The following is a 15858-nucleotide window of genomic DNA, read 5'->3' as shown; positions in this document are numbered from 1 at the left end:
TAGCATGTGACAGATGGCTTTGCCCAGATGACACCAAAGAATGTAAAAAAAAAAAACAAGAGTTTGTTCACTGTGGTATTCATGCTGCTGATTCTTTTAAAACTTCACCTCTTTAAAAATCTTTAAATAGCTTTTTACCTAGACGAGTGACTGATACTGGGTGGAATTAGAAAAAAATAATAATAATTCCTATAAACTTCTGACCTTCTATTTTCCTTCTCCAGGAATCACGGTCCATAAAGACAAACCAGGACTCAGCAAAGGGAAAGACGAGCTAAAATTCAATCCAATGGAGAAAGTGACAACACTTTGTCCACGGAGGGCCAAATTTGTGAAAGGTTCATATTGCATGAACTTCAAATCCTTGTTTCTAGTCCACCTAAGTTTTCTCAAAAACAAAACACAGGAAGGAAATTCTCACCTAGAAAATACACTTTCCAAACGATGAATATTCTTTCCATTTTCAATGTAAGGAGTTATTGTTTTTCCAGGGGACTGAAGGAAAACATGGAAGAAAAACAAAGGCCCTTGGACTCCTACAGGTGTTAAAATAGGGTCTGCCCAGTCTTTGTGATAGGGGGAGGGCAGAAATGCCAGTTACCGCATGGGAGGCTGGGCGATGTCCCCATAATGACAAAAATGCTGGCTAAGGTGACCATGTTTAGCTAGATAAAGGCCAGTCACACCAATATGCAGAGTAAAACACTTAAAATAAAGCCACCCCAAGTTAGTAATTCCTTGTGTTTCCCCCAGTGCCAAAGTACTCCTTACGGAATTGCATGTTTTGAGAATTCCTGCACTTAACAATAATTCTCCAATGTTTAAGACATACAATGTGTAAACCAAGCAGAATTTCTGATCCTGGTATAAGATAACCAGTATTAATAGTTTTAATCTGTTTAATTCTAGGCAAAGACAAAGGAATATAATATCCTGATTAAGCTGTGTAAATTCCCAATGGATAAATATTAGGTTTCCATTTGTTTTTCTGGGATACTGACAATAAATCTTGGACTCCTACTGCTATGATGGAACTTAAGGAATTCTAGAACGGATGCAGACTTCTGCTTCCTTGGCACCTCTCACGTCTGTGTCCACCTCACCATCACCATATCAGGCCCTCCTCATCTCCTGTTTGGGAATGAATTCCTTCTTAACTAGTCTGCCTGACTCTGCTCTTGTGCCCTCCACAGGCCAGAGTGAACTGCCTACTGCTCGAATCCCCTAGTGTCACATTCGAGTGTCCCCCTCCCTTCAGGACAAAGGTCAAACTCTTCAGGCAGGCAAGAATCAGCCCCAGACCCCCACCCAGCTGTGTCCCCTGCCTTGCTCTCCAACCTCAACACCCCACACACTCTGTCCTTCAGGATCACCACACTTCCTCACATGCCATGCCGTTTTGCCATATTTGCTTGGGACACCTTTCCCCCACCATGTCCACCCAGGGAACCCCTTTGTATCTTTTAGATATTTGCACTGACACACCAAAAAAATTAAGTAGTTACCTCAGGAGAGAGGTCAGAGCAAATTTCCCCTTTTACTTTATGGAACACATTATTATAAGGATCAAAGGTCATCCACTTTAAGAAACTTCACCCTTCTTTCTCCCCACTAAGGTAAAAATTACTTGGACATTACTAATAGCATATTTTTAATGTACTATAAAACCTATCATACTGCATTACATTTATGAGGTTTTAAGTCTGAACCCTAAGTTCCTTGAGGGTAAGGATTGTGACTGATGCATCTCATTATTTTTCAAACCCAACACTCACTTGGGCTCTCTGGGCCCCGGTCTCCCCCCCCCCCAGAAAACAAATGCCTGCCTCACAAGGTTTTTGTGGGGATCCAATGAGATCACCCATCAGGAAGCACTTCATAAGCTCCAAAGGTAAGACACCAACCTCCTTCTTCCTTATTATTATGAGATGTGCTGAGGAAGGGTAGGAGGTGTTGCAGTAAACGGGGGGCAGCTGCATGGAGGGTAGGCAGCATGACAGGGAAAGTTGCAGGATGGAGTCCTGGCGAAGCTGAAGGAGAAGGACATAGAGTCCTGTCCCATCCATTCCACCTTCAAACTCCATTTCCAATCCAGCCACTTCTCTCCTCTGCCCTGCCACCCCCCACGTGCCAGCCCCATCTTTTCTTGCTCCCATGGCTTCCGAAGCCCCTTCTGATCTTCCTGCTTCTACTCTTGCCCTCCAAGCTGTTCTCCACCGAGAGATCTTTCATTAACGTAAATCCAGTCACATCACTTCCTTGCTTAGAACCATTTAAGAGGGTCCTGCTGTACTGGGAACGAAACCCGGCCCACAGACTCCATGGCCCTGATACTCTGGCCCCCAAGTCCTCTCCATCCTGATTTTAGGCAGCCCCCCACCACCCCCACCCTTGCTCATCACACTCCCACTGGAATGCGTGTTGTCGGCGCTCAGAACCTTCCAGGACAAGCGGCTTGCTGCCTCCAGACTGAATGCGCTGTTCCCTCTGCCCAAAACACTCTTACCCTGGTTTTCTCTCCAGCTGCCTCCTCTTACGTTAAGGACCTTCGCAAATATCATCTCCTTAAGAGGTCTTCCCTCCACTGAAGTCAACCCTCTGTTGTTTCCTCACACTGGACCCTGCTCAATTCCTCTCCACCAACACCACCACCAACACCAACAGTTTTTAAAACCACACACCAGAGTGTGAGAGAGCTACAGGAAAAGCTTACTTTCTTCACAATTTTTTCTCTTCTTGGCAAGAACATATGTAAAGCATCTATAAGAGTACCTGGCTGGGTAGGCATTATGTGTTTATTCTTATTATTTCTAATATTATCATTCCAGCAATTATGAGTTCCAGAGGAGGCAGCTGACTCTGTGTCCAGTTGACTGGTAGAAGGTCACAGAACACCGAGCAGCTCAGTCAACAAAGGAACAGCTGAGGATGCTCAACCCTCCAGGCCAGGTGGGTTCCTGAAGGCAGGGCAGTCCCTCTGCTCTGCAGGCCCTCCCTCCCAGTGCCTCCTGGCAGGCGAGCCCCCCGCCCCCGCACCCATGATCATCTCCCCCAGACATGGCCAGGCGGCTCCCGAGGCTCCTGAGATGCGAGGAGAAGCTGCTGCCAGCTCCTGGAGCATGAGAACAGTGGAAATCTTTCAGCTCTGATGGGCAGATTTCAAAGCCTGTTTCTAAAAATGGCTGTTAATAGGTTGGGGTTTTTTTTTTCCACACCTACTATATCTGTGCCTGCTTTATCAGGTGGCAACAGCATTGCTATTCACTGTCCTGTGACCTGAAGAGATCTTACTAGTCAAAACAAATAATCATGGGGTGGAAAAGACCAAAAATAAAAGAGATAAGAAGGGAGAGCATGATGGGAGGGTAAGCTTCCTGTCAAATGCTTTGTCTTCATGATCGTGTTACTGCAGAGGAAAACACAAAACCTGAAATGAAGGTGGGAGTCAGGAGCAGGTCTATTCTTCAGAAATGGACATCCAAGGAGTGACAGCAGGAACTGTGACAGCAGATGGTTAGATTTGCAACAAATGACAATGTTCAATATTAAAACAACTCCTTTCGGGGCGCCTGGGTGGCTCAGTCGGTTAAGCATCTGCCTTCGGCTCAGGTCATGATCCCAGGGTCCTGGGATTGAGCCCCGCGGTCAGGCTCCCTGCTCAGTGGAGAGTCTGCTTCTCCCTCTCCCTCTGCCTGCCTCTCTGCCTACTTGTGCTCTCTATTCACTTCATCACTCTTTCTGTCAAATAAATAAATAAAAATCTTTAAAAAAATAATAATAATAAAAAATAAAATAAATAAAACATCTCCTTTCTATGGAGAGACTGGAAGGTATGCCATGTAAGTCGATGAGGCTGATGTAGGCACTATTTTAGGAGGGCAGGCAAAGTGCTACCTTTCAATGGCAGCAGATCTAGGACACAGACACCATCCAAGAAGGGCCAGGATCACCCTCCTCAACTCACTTCCTGAGCAGGCCGTCTGGGCCTCTGAAACCTTACCTGTAAAATCATTGTAATGTGTTAGGATATTGTCTGCTCAAAGACAGAGGACTGGACAAGATGACCTATTAATAGTCTTTGGAGGAATGCTCATCCTGAGTTCCAACAGAGGGAGGATGCTCATTTAAAATATTTTCATGCATGTATTTATTAATTACCCACAGCAGAGTGTATGGAGACAGTGGGACTCTCACGCTCCCTGCCCAATCTGGCCGCTGGCTCGGTGAAGTGCGCCATGCCCGATTTAGCTGGATTTGAAGCAACATTTTAACTTTTATGCTAAACGCCCATAGCCGACGTTCTCTTGTCTTGCTGTCTTGATACCATAATCTCATGAGACTGAGAGTGCTATAGTGACAGATAGAAAGACAGAGACATGATACATAGACACACTGGCAGATAAACAGATCAGCTAAATTTGGATTTTTCAGTCAGTTTTTAAAACCTTGGTTAGGATGTGCCGAAATTTGGGACAAAGTCCCAGGATTCCTGCAGGGTATGACGGTAGCCCCTCCCTTCGACCCTAGTTTCAACTTCCAGAAGTACCAGCTCTTCCAATGAGTTTTCTGCTGCTGCAGACATTTTTATTCAAGTTTCTTTCAGACAAACATCTAGAACATCCAGCTTAAGCTCTATCGAGTACAGAGAAATTATCATTTCTCTACCCAACATGCCTCTTCCCTGACTTATTCCTCTTGTACCGAACCTCTGCCAAAATCGGATGTATCCATGCCGATGGAAAATGAGTTTGGATCCCTTGCTCTTCCCTTCTCCTTGGGACTGGATGCTCTAAGAGGGCAGGTCCACACCCTACAGTCTGATGCCTTGTGTTAGGAGTGGAGCAGAAGCTTCAGAAACATGGATTGACTGAGAACTAACCGAGCACTTACAATGTGCTTGACATACATTATTTCATTTAATCATTAGAGCACACTTGTGAGGTAGGTATATTTTATTATCATCCCCATTCCCGGATGAGAAACTGAGGCTTAAAAATGAAGGGGCCTTTCCAAGGTCCCAAATCTAGTGAATGACCGAGCTGGAGCTGGAACCTTGGGTTTCTCTGAGTTCGAATACCTAGCTGGTAGCCTGAGTGCTCTGCTGCATCCCACCTGGTCACAGTCCATGCCCCTGGGAGGCCACACGCAATTGATTTGAGCTGACTACACTCCTTCAACTTCCAAAACCCTTTAACCTGCTGTTAGTTACAGCAGGCCTGAATCTGACGTCTTTTTTTTTTAAGATTTTATTTATTTATTTATTTATTTATTTATTTATTTATTTATTTATTTATTTGAGAGCGAGTGAGAGAGAAACAGCATGAGAGGGGAGAGGGTCAGAGAGAGAAGCAGACTCCCTGCTGAGCTGGGAGCCCGATGTGGGACTCGATCCCAGGACTCCGGGATCATGACCTGAGCCAAAGGCAGTCGCTTAACCGACTGAGCCACCCAGGCGCCCTGAATCTGATGTCTTTAAAGCTGTCTCAAGGACGAGAATAAAGAATCTCACAATAAAGGTGCTGTTCTTTAGATGAAGTACATCTGGCCCAGCATCAGAGCAGGAGACTCTCTTAAAGCAATGGATTCCCGAAACTTCTATGACCAGAATAAAAGATCTCTCTTGGCTTCCAAAATCCTCCAAGTCCCATGGAGAATCTAAATATAATTTATATTGTCACCATCTTTTTAGAAGAGATGGCCAATGGGGTTGTATGTTATCCGTCTTCACCATAGTGGTTTCTGATCAGTCCAGGAGGGAAGGTGAAAGGGATTCATGTAACTAATTGTTATTGGGGGTACACTTTGAAGAAGCCATTGTGGCTGGCCATGCAATGCCTGAGACGTGGTTCTGGCTCTGAAGATGACATCAAGATGGAGACAATCATGCATACCATGAATGTCTACTGAGACCAAATGTGGAAGAGAGCCATGACTACATAAGCAAAATGCCCAAGGAGTGGAAAGAATGAATGAGTCACTTCCATGCGGCTCATCAAGGAAGGTGGTGTGGCAAAGGTGGCCCTGGAAAGCACAAGTACCTGTGTGCCTCCCATTACACAGACCTCCTGAACTGAACTTCCTGCTTACTAACCGGTTCCACCATCACCCCTCTTACACTATAGGCTCCTTGAAGGCCAAAGAAGTGTATTTACCACTGGGTTTCCACTGCCTAAAAAAGAATAGATAATGGAGCAAATGTCGATTGAATAACTTTGATAAACAAACGAGTCTTGGGAGAATTACACACACTTAAAGGGTGAAGAGAAGGCATCCAGTGATCCTTAAAATTCTCTCCAACTCCCAGAGTCTGATCTAACAGAGCCGGTGGAAGTGCTAACAGTCTGTCAGAGGCCCATGACAGGGAATGGCCCAGAGCATCAGACTCCATGTGCCAACTCAAGCGTGAGGGCACCTGTAGTCCAGAAGTGGCTGTGCATCATAGTGGGGGAGGACGTGGACCTACAACCAGATTGCCTGGGTTCAAGATCCAGCTCTGCCATTATGACTGTGGGCGAGTTAGCTAACCTAGCCAACCTCCTGTGCCTCAGTTTCCTCATCTGTAAAATAACAGTGTACTGCACAACATTGTGGTATTATATGAAATGAGTTAATGCATCGAAAATGTGTAGAACAATTCTGGGCACATTGCATGTCCTAAAAAAATGCTAGCTCATATCATTATTACTTAAGTTTCCTCCACAAGGCATTCCCCTAGGGAAGGAAATTCGGTATGGTAGGAATCTGGCTTGGAAAATTCACCACCTCCTTCAGAAACCAGAGAAAGAGGTAATAGAGGCTGTCTACTGTGAGTGGAGACCCAGCTCCACTTTAGACGTGAAGGCACTTGGCTTCCTTTCTCCTTATTGGGAAAGCCATGGGACACTTCAGTAACTTAGGAGGGATGCAAACTCGTGCAGACAGTAGCTTCCTCCTTCTATTTTCGGAAAGAACAAAGCAAAACAAAACAAAGGAACTCACAGGGTCTGCTCCCTCCAGAGTTCCACACCTCCAGGGAGTATGTTTCAGGATCACTTGTGCAATGGGCATCATGTAGCTCTACTACCCAACAACAGTGCAGAATCCAGACACGATGCTTTAAAAAAAAAATAATATTCTCAAGTTGCTAATCATTCAGTTCAATTCTATAGTCCCTCCAGCTTTCAATAAAACTTCTAAAAGCAAATGCAGCTTTGATTTTCTCTTATTCAAGTTCCTCAAAGCTGATGATCTTTCCATCAAAAAATCCCTCTCCTCAAGTGACTGGGTGCATTTTACTCTTTACTTTGGTCGGAACTGTGTTGTAAGCAGGCTGCCGGGCAACCATTTGGGTACAGAATGAATGCATGCTTTTAACCACTGACCTCAGCACCCCAAAAGGAGGGTATCCCTCAGATTTTCATCACACCATCATAGAGCATCTTTTGTGCTCTGCATCAGAGAGGCAGTCAGACACCACCCCCAAAGGATTTCCCAATGTACTTTCTACACATCAAAGTGAAGGTCTGGAAGCAGACTATAGTTCATGTCTTTGCAAACAAAAGTGCTGCACATTAGTGATCCCTTTGCAAGGGAATAAATGAAAATGTAAATGAAAGGCCTTTTTCTCCCCTCTCACTACAAAACTGGCATTTGGAAAGAAGAGGGTAAATGATAAAAGAAACCTTTTGTAGAAATGACAAAAATTTAAAGTAAAATAAAGCCATAACCCCAGAGCTTACAAAGATCCAAGAGGACCAAGAGAAGCTAGAAACAGGGAGACTGGGGATGAGCCCGAGAAAGTATCCACAGACATTCCACCTTGAAAGCCCAGAGTAGATTGGCTTAGATGCCAGCTGGCCCAAGTCTGAGCCAGACAACATGTATTTCTGTATGGGATGTGCCCTCCAGCGTCGCTATTTCCATGATCTAGATTTTGCTGTTTACAATCATTTTTAGAACAGGTGGCAGGGTTCCTGTGTTAACATTTTATTACATGAAAATAAACACACTGCCTCTAGAAGATAACTAATGGTATGCAGGCAAACCTTAAAATAAGACTATTTTATGGGGTTTCCACAGAATACAAATGTCACCCGTGTGAGATGAGTGAACTTCTAAAAGTTGGTCTGAATGTTATTTACTTGGCCCTAGTGATCTGCAATCCAGATAGAGGTGATCCTGGGCATACCAACACTGCATAGGGGGGCTCTGGGGGAGGAGAGGCACCAGGGTGAAAGACGGGGGCTTTGGTGAAAAGGGAGGTGAAAGGAAGGGATGAGAGGAAGGAGCCTTAGCAGATGTGTCTCTGAATGACTCACTCATCCAATAACTGTTTATTGAGCGCCAAATACGGGCCAGGCACTGTTCTGAGTACCTTGGATACATCAATGAACAAATAAGTCAAAAATGCCTGCCCAAATGGAGCTTACATTATAGTGGGGAAACGCAAACAATAAATAAGAGATATATTCGGTAAGGTAATTAAATAATATACTAGGAAGTATCAAATACCTGGGCGGGGGGGAAGTAGACCACATTAAGGAGGACCAAGAAAATTGCAGGACATTCACAAGTGCATCTGGTGGGGCAGAGTGGGTCTCACTGAGAAAGGGAGAAGCCTTGAAGAAGGTGAGGGAGTTAACCATGTGGCTATTGAGGGGATGTGTGTTCAAGGAAGGGGGAATAGCCCATGCAAAGACTTGAGGCAGGAGCATGATTAGAGTGTGTGAGGAACAGCAAGGAGGCCAGCTGGCAGCGAGTGAGGCTGAAGAGCAGCAAAGATGAGGTCAGAGGGGGTCCAATCAGGCAAGGTATTCTAAGGACTCTGACTTAGTGGGGTTTGAGCCGAAGAGTGACGTGGTCAAACAGTTTTAAAAGGATCACGCTGGCTGTTGTGCGCAGAATAAACAAGAGGAGCTCAGCGGGGAGCAAGGACAGCAGCTAGGAGGCCCCTGCAGTTACCCAGCCAAGAAACGTCAGTGGCTTAGGTCAGGGTGGGACCCATGGTGAGCAGGGGCTGGATTCCAGACCTAGTCCAAAAATAGAGCAACAGAACTATTTGGGGGACTGGATATGGGGTCTGAAGGAAAGAGAGTAGTTGAGGATGTGTACCAGGTTTTAGCCTCCCAAGAGGTGGTTATGAGAATCAGAAGGAAGATGACAGGAAGGTGGTAGACCAATGAGGAGGCTCCTGCAAAATCTAGACATAAGATGATGAAGGAGTGAATAGGGCTGGTGGTAGAAGGGATGTAGAGAAACAGGTGGATTTTATTTTTTATTTTTTTTTTTAAAGATTTTATTTATCTATTTGAGAGAGAGACAGAAATAGTGACAGAGCATGAGTGGGGAGGAGAGGGAGAAGCAGGCTCCCCACTGAGCAGGGAGCCCCACGTGGTGCCTGATCCCAGAACCCTGGGATCATGACCTGAGCCGAAGGCAGATGCTTAACTGACTGAGCCACCCAGGTGCCCCGAAACGGATGGATTTTAAAGTTTGGGATAAAATTGACAGTAAAAACATTAAAGTTTCAGAGAAGCATTTTGTGGCAGTTTCCCCAATATCCAGTCTCTCTTTCCTTAGTAGGTATAGGAATGTTAGCTGTGCATATGGATCCCTGGCAAAAGATTACATTTCCCAGGTTCTCTTGCAGCTAGCTGTAGCCTATGACCAAGTCCTGGCCAGTTGACTGTGGGTGGAAATGATATCAGCAATGTTCAAATTGTGCCCTCCCAAGGCATTTCCCCTTTCTTCTGGGTTCTGTGTGGAATCGACGGCAGAGGCTAGGGCAGCCATCTTGGACCATGAAACGTAAGATGCACACTGAGGATTGAGAGCAACAACATCAAGCCACACACTGACCTGCAGTTGTCTACCCAGGCTTGTTGATAAGAGAGAAACGCACTTCTAGCTTGTTTAAGCCTCCGTATTGGGGTTTGCTTCCTTACAGCTGCCTAAACTTTGGACAAACTAATACAAGTTCTGTCAGCCATTCTAAGTACAAAGCCCTGACACCAAATGCTATCAATCCCATGAAGTCAGAACTGTAGTCAACAAGGTAGGATTTAATTCCAACCTGCCTCTCCTTGTTTGCTCTTAAAATATTGGAGCAATGTTTGAGCTTCAATGCCCTGAGTCACTGCACAAGAGACTCCAGTGTAGAGTGAACTCATGCTTCATGGAAATAGTGTTGACTTAGTAACCCATTGCTTCTCTGTCAGTCAGGGGGGCCCAATTCAACATCCTGTCCGAAGCAGAGGTCTCATGAAGACACCTTATGCTGTCTACTTTGGGGGGCAGAAAACAGCATCACCAACAGACTTCTAAATCTCCGTACCACCCAGCCACCATCTCCTGATTGATCGATGAGCCAAGTGTGGGACAGACTCCCCTCATGCAAAGGAGGCAAGATCAAGTTCTAAGCCGGCACCAAATAAAAACACATACTTTAACCAAAGTCATGTCCTCGCTGTGTAAGGATCTAATGACTCACCACTGCATACAGAAGAGATGGAGCTGAAACCCGTGCCACCTCAGATGTGCGGCCAATGCTGCAGCACTGGCCACTGGACCTTTACACGTTCAGTAACCTCCAGGCACCAGATCCACGTAGGAAGGCGGTGTTCTACAGGGTCCTGCAGTTCTGAGGCCCCCTGCATGAAACGCACTGGCGCATAATCATGGTGATCTGACGTAGCACTGTTCTCACTCGTTCTTTCCCTGACTATCAAGCTCAAGAGAAAAAACTGCAGAGAAACAAGTAGAGGGGTGGTGGAAGGCAAAAATCATTGTTGGCATGTGGGTCAAAGGAGGAAGTTGATGCGCTCTGAGAGATAACAGACTCCTTCAGTGAAATGCCCCTTAAGGGGCATTATCTGGGGATAAGGGCCAAGTAGGTATAATCCCTCCAAACAGACCATTGGTAGGTATTTTTCTAGACAACGAGGGCATCAGGCTAACTGTAAAGTAGTGGCACTAATATTAATAAAGTTGAGAGCAAAGGGGTCATGACTCGATTGAGGTCATTTAAAGAGCAAATATTCATTAGAGAATTCAATAGAGAATATCATGTGTCAAAACTGTCTGCATGGTGCTCAGGGTCTAATGTGGAAGACACACCATCCAGCCCTTATAACAGGGTGCTCAGGGCCAAAAGGAAACAAACACAGAGCAATAAGACAAGGATGCGTGTGGGGGGGGGGACTCAAATCTTGTTTCAGGAGCAGGGAATAGGACAGCCCTTCCCAAGAGAGGCTATAGGTAAGTTGAGGCCAGAAATGGTTTGAAGACCCATTTGCTACCTGAATAGAATGGGGATGATACCTGCCTATGAAGATACCCCAATGAAATGGGGTTCATCATTGCCTATTTAATGTAAGTAAAATATGGCTGATATCTTGTAATACATAATCAAAGATCTGCTCTGTTGCCACAGTCAACATGAATAATAGAAGACGTCCTATACTTTACATCCCCGTACTTACTTTATAACTGGAAGTTTGCACCTCTTAATCTCCTTCACCTATTTCACCCATCCCCCCACCTTCCTCGCCTTTGGCAACAACCACACCTGAAACTAATATATTATATGTCAACTCTATGTCAATTTAAAAAAATAGTTAAAGATTAAAATTAAAAAGAATCTAGTAAACACATTCCCAGAATGTAATGCTAATTTTCATGTTCATAGCCTTGCTAGATCCTTCAAGAACTACCCTATGCCAGCCACAAACACATGAAACTCAGCCCCTGCCCTGGAGGCGCTCACAGTCTAGCAGAAAAAAATCCACCTACAGACCCGCACTCTAAGTACAGTTACCTTCCAAGCGGCCGTTCTCTTACTTCCTCAGGGATAACCTCAGTTGTTCTGTTTAACTCAGCAATTCTCCCCAGCTGGCTGATGGAAAGAGCCAACCTTCAAGCCTTCCCTGGAGACTCTCAGAGTGCTGGAGGTCAGTGGGACAGCAAGAGGGGGACGCTCCAGAGGGAAGTGAAGGGCGTCCTCAACAGCTCCCTACCCTCCTGCTCCCTCCACTGCTTCTCCCCCTGCTCTCCCCAGGGGTGAACAGGGATGCCATCAGGCTCCCTCTGCATCACCCCAGATACTCACCTCACTCCAGACCAGCATCAACTGACTTCAGGGACATACCAAAACAATCTTGAGCATTACGAAAGGGTCAGGTCCCCTAGATTTATGGACAACGTCCCATTTATACTATTTAGAAGGAAAAAAATTATATCAGGGACAAGGGAAGAGTGCTTTTAAGGAGCCATAAACCTAGGGCTAAAAAAAACATTCAAGCCCCCCCTTTATTTTTTTTTAACTGGTCACAAAGCAATAAAGTGCTGATTGATAATATGCCAGTACTTCTAAGGCAAGTATTGTCAAAACGACTAGAGTTTGTAGTGGGAGTTTATTGTTTTGCTTTCCAGCACCAATCCCTTCTTCATCTGAGGACAGGACACAGATTTGCTGTGGAGGAGCCACATCCCCTTATTCCAAACCAGTTGGAGTGGCCCTACCTTAAACTTTATCTTTAATTCCAGGGGTGAGCCCTGACTGGCTTAAATTACGGTAATTGGTTTGAGAATAGGAAGGGAATTTAATCAGAGTTGATGAGACAGAAGGACTCTTTCTCTGAGGCTTCAGAGAAAGTATCCTCCCCTCCCAAAGAAAGTGTCTTTCTATCCTTGCACAGTGTGGTGTGAGAAAAGGAGATAGGAGATTATACCAGCATTGAAGTGAAAGACTCCACTGGCTGGAGCCTGACATTGTAGAAGCAGAACAGAGCCAGAGAGAACCTGCATCCCTAGAGATGCCATCTGGACTGCTGGGTCAAGACTTGCCTGCAACAACCCTTCCTCTAGATATTTAAAGAAGGTTTTTGTTGGTTAAGCCAGTTTGAGTTGAGTTTTCTAACATTTGCTACCAAAGCAATTACAATTCATAAAACACCTTAAGTATCCCAAAGTAGTAATATACAAAGGACTTAGAGTCTCTTTGGGGGGAGCAAGGAGTAGTGCGATAAGCAGAGTGAAAGATTTTTTTTCTTAGCTTCTTCTATTAATTCTGTAGAAAATAATCCCAATACTTAGCATCTGTATAATTGTTCCTATTTCTCAAAAATACATTTTCCACATGTATTTCCTCACTTAAATTTCACAATTCTGAGTCAAAGAAATTATTAAAAATTTTTATTTTGTCGTAATTACCTATTTATCAAGCACTCTATATAGTTTAAAATACTATTTCAAGTTCAGTAATTCATTTGATTGTCATAATAACCAGATGAGGTAGGAATGGCGGTTCTGTCATAATATCCATTTTAGGCGGGAGAAAGTTGAACCTGAATATCTACCTGAAAGTAGATATTAAATGAGATGCCCAAGTTAATTTGAGAAGGTATCAGGAGACAGGCCTTAAATCCAGGTCTCTTGCTTCCAGGGTTTTAACTCCAGTAATACTAAACTCTACTCCCAGAATCTTAAGCACCACGTTCTGGATTCCAGTGGCAGGGCCAGAACTAACTAGTTGGTGACCTTGAGCTAATCCCCTTTGTTTTGTTTTCTCATCTGTAAAAGGAGAGACTTGAATTAGGATCTTTGATGCCCTATCAAGGTCTAAACGTTCTGTAATTCTAGCCTTTCTTTTTCCCCCCAGCTCTCAAAAATAATCTTTTTCTCAAAATAGTAATTACAGCCTTAGCTGACGTTTGTTCTCACTGGGTGTCAGGTACTGTGCTAAGAACTCTGCCTCCATTTTCTCTTTAAATTTCACAACACACCAGGGACAACTGTCTCTCATTTACAGATAAGAAAACGTGGACTTGACAGAGACTAAATGAACTACCCACGACCAACAGAATTAGTAAGCCTCAGGGGAGCGTACTGGCCAAGAAGACCTTGACCCAGTCTTTATTATTCTTGTGGAAGAAATAAGGCTCCCTGCATTACTCGTCATCTTTTTCCACGCGGAAGAGGGGTGGGGAGGGGAGGGAAAAAAAAAAAAAAAAGCCAAACCAACTCACATCAAGCCTCTGCAAGGCAAAACTGAAAGGGCGCCTGGGAGGATCCAGCCCAGACCCAGGGGGCGGGGCGCCCCTCCCCGCCAGCCACAGGACAGCGGCGTGGGCCACCCTACCCCCGTTACCTTGTTGAGATGCGGGTTCCTGGTGACATCGTATCCGCGCTTCTTCAGAGGCACCGGGCGAGCAGGGCCTGATTTGGAGTGGCAGCCTCGGGCGGGCGCGGAGGGCGTCCAGCGCGGGACTCCGCCACAAGCCCGGCCCTGCTGGAGCGCCAGCCGCGCGCGCGTGCCCAGCGCGGCGCCCATGGTCCTTGAGCAGACCTGGCACCGGGGAGAAACCAAGGTCAGGGGCGCCTGACGGCCAACAAGGAGCCACGCGCGCCGCAGAGCACCGGGTCTAAGCCCGGAGTGCGTCCTCGGGGAGAGGGCAGGGGGGCCTGAAGGGTGAAAGGCACCAGTTCGCCGCCCCTCCTCGGCTGCCACCTGCGCGGCTCTCCCGGCTAGCTTGCGGTGCGCAGGCCTAGCCAAGCCCCCGGCAAAGCGAAAGCAAGCCCAGGAGCCCAGGAAGCAGATCGGGTGCGGGTGACCGCTCGCGCCACCACCGCCCCCATCCCCGCGAGGAAGAGGCCACTACGTGGCGAGAGGCCCCCGAGCCTCCAACCTCGCTCGGTGGCTCGCCTGGATCCCTCCTTCCCCAGCCCACCTGTGCTGCGCCCAGAGCTGATGTCGCAGGCGGGGCGAGGCGCTGCGGTCCGCTGTTCCCCTCCTGCCAATGGCTGCACCGCACCCGCTGCCGCGGGAGCGCAGGGCTTAAGCGTTCTGGAAAGAGAGGTCCCCAAACCCTTTTTCGCAGTGCGGGACTTCCCCTGAAGACGCGCGTGGAGCGCCTCATAACCGTGTGCACGTGCCTCCCCAGTGACAAAATGAAGCTCAGAATGCCTCCTGAGCGTCTCCATCTTGACCAGCTGAAAGCACGGAGGGTGTTAGAGTTTAGGGAGTAACATGCCCTCCACTCACTCACCTTTGTGGGAAGGCCCTGGCTTTCGGATTCAAAGTTGAAATCCTCAGACACCCAGTGCTCAGTGTTGCTTTGCACTGCACAGTACAATAGTCATTAGGCACATGTGGCTCTATAAATTTAAATAAATTAATTTAAATGGAATAAGATAAAAAATCCAGTTCCTCAGTCACACCTAACCTCATTTCAAGTGCTCAAGAGCCACTGGCACATAGCAGCTTGGCATTGGATAGCACAGATACGGAACATTTACATCTTTGCGGTAAGTTATAGGGGACATCACTGGTACAGGGTCCACAGTTGCCAAAAGGGCTCCTGGGCACCCTTTGGAGCCAGGCATGGATTGCTGTGGACAGACAAGGACCTGAGGTCCATCTAGTCCTGAATTTAACTTTACACTTGACCCACATAGTAGCCAGGAGATTCCTTTTAAAGCAAACATTTCATTGTGTGTAGAATAAAATCCAAACTCTTTTTGATGCCTATGGGTTATCCCACAGCCTGGCTTCTGCCAACTTCTTCAGGTTCATCCTACTCCAGTCTCCCTCTCACTGCACTGTGGCCACAGTTGCTCCTTCCTGTGTTTCCACCCCATCCAATTCCTTCCCACCCCAGGGCCTTTGTACATGCTATCACCTCTTACAGTGTTCATTCTCTCCAATCTCCACAAAATTATCAACTGAAGGCCTTTCTTCCACTTCATCTAATGTCAGCCTCCACTAGGGACTATAGAGTGAATGGTTTTTCCCTTCACAGAACTTGCCACAGCCAGTAATTACCTCCTTTCTCTAATTGTTTATCGTCTGTCTCCACTCGGAATGTAAGCTTCATGTGGAAA

The 15858-nt window shown here is 46.2% G+C and overlaps 1 protein-coding gene across 5 annotated transcripts in view; it reads right to left on the bottom strand.

Moving 5' to 3' along the window:
• The window catches only part of ME3 (malic enzyme 3), a 196489-nt gene extending 181629 nt beyond the window's left edge, over window positions 1-14860 (bottom strand). For 3 of the 5 annotated variants that reach the window (XM_045894577.3, XM_064576806.1, XM_045894576.3), the window contains exons 1-2: window positions 14706-14860; window positions 14126-14323 (exon numbers count right to left, since the gene is read on the bottom strand). In XM_045894577.3, the coding sequence (XP_045750533.1) occupies window positions 14126-14308 (183 nt within the window). In that variant the 5' untranslated portion in view covers window positions 14309-14323; window positions 14706-14860. The other 2 variants (XM_045894578.3, XM_045894579.3) reach the window with 2 other exon arrangements.
• Window positions 14861-15858: the final 998 nt, after the last annotated feature.

Source organism: Mirounga angustirostris, unplaced genomic scaffold (assembly GCF_029215605.1).
Source record: "Mirounga angustirostris isolate CCGP_5_RB_7025 unplaced genomic scaffold, mMirAng1.0.hap1 SCAF_13, whole genome shotgun sequence".
Taxonomy (NCBI): Eukaryota; Metazoa; Chordata; class Mammalia; order Carnivora; family Phocidae; genus Mirounga; species Mirounga angustirostris.
Note: the sequence above shows the minus strand (reverse complement) of the source record. Positions and strands in the feature narration are given on the sequence as shown.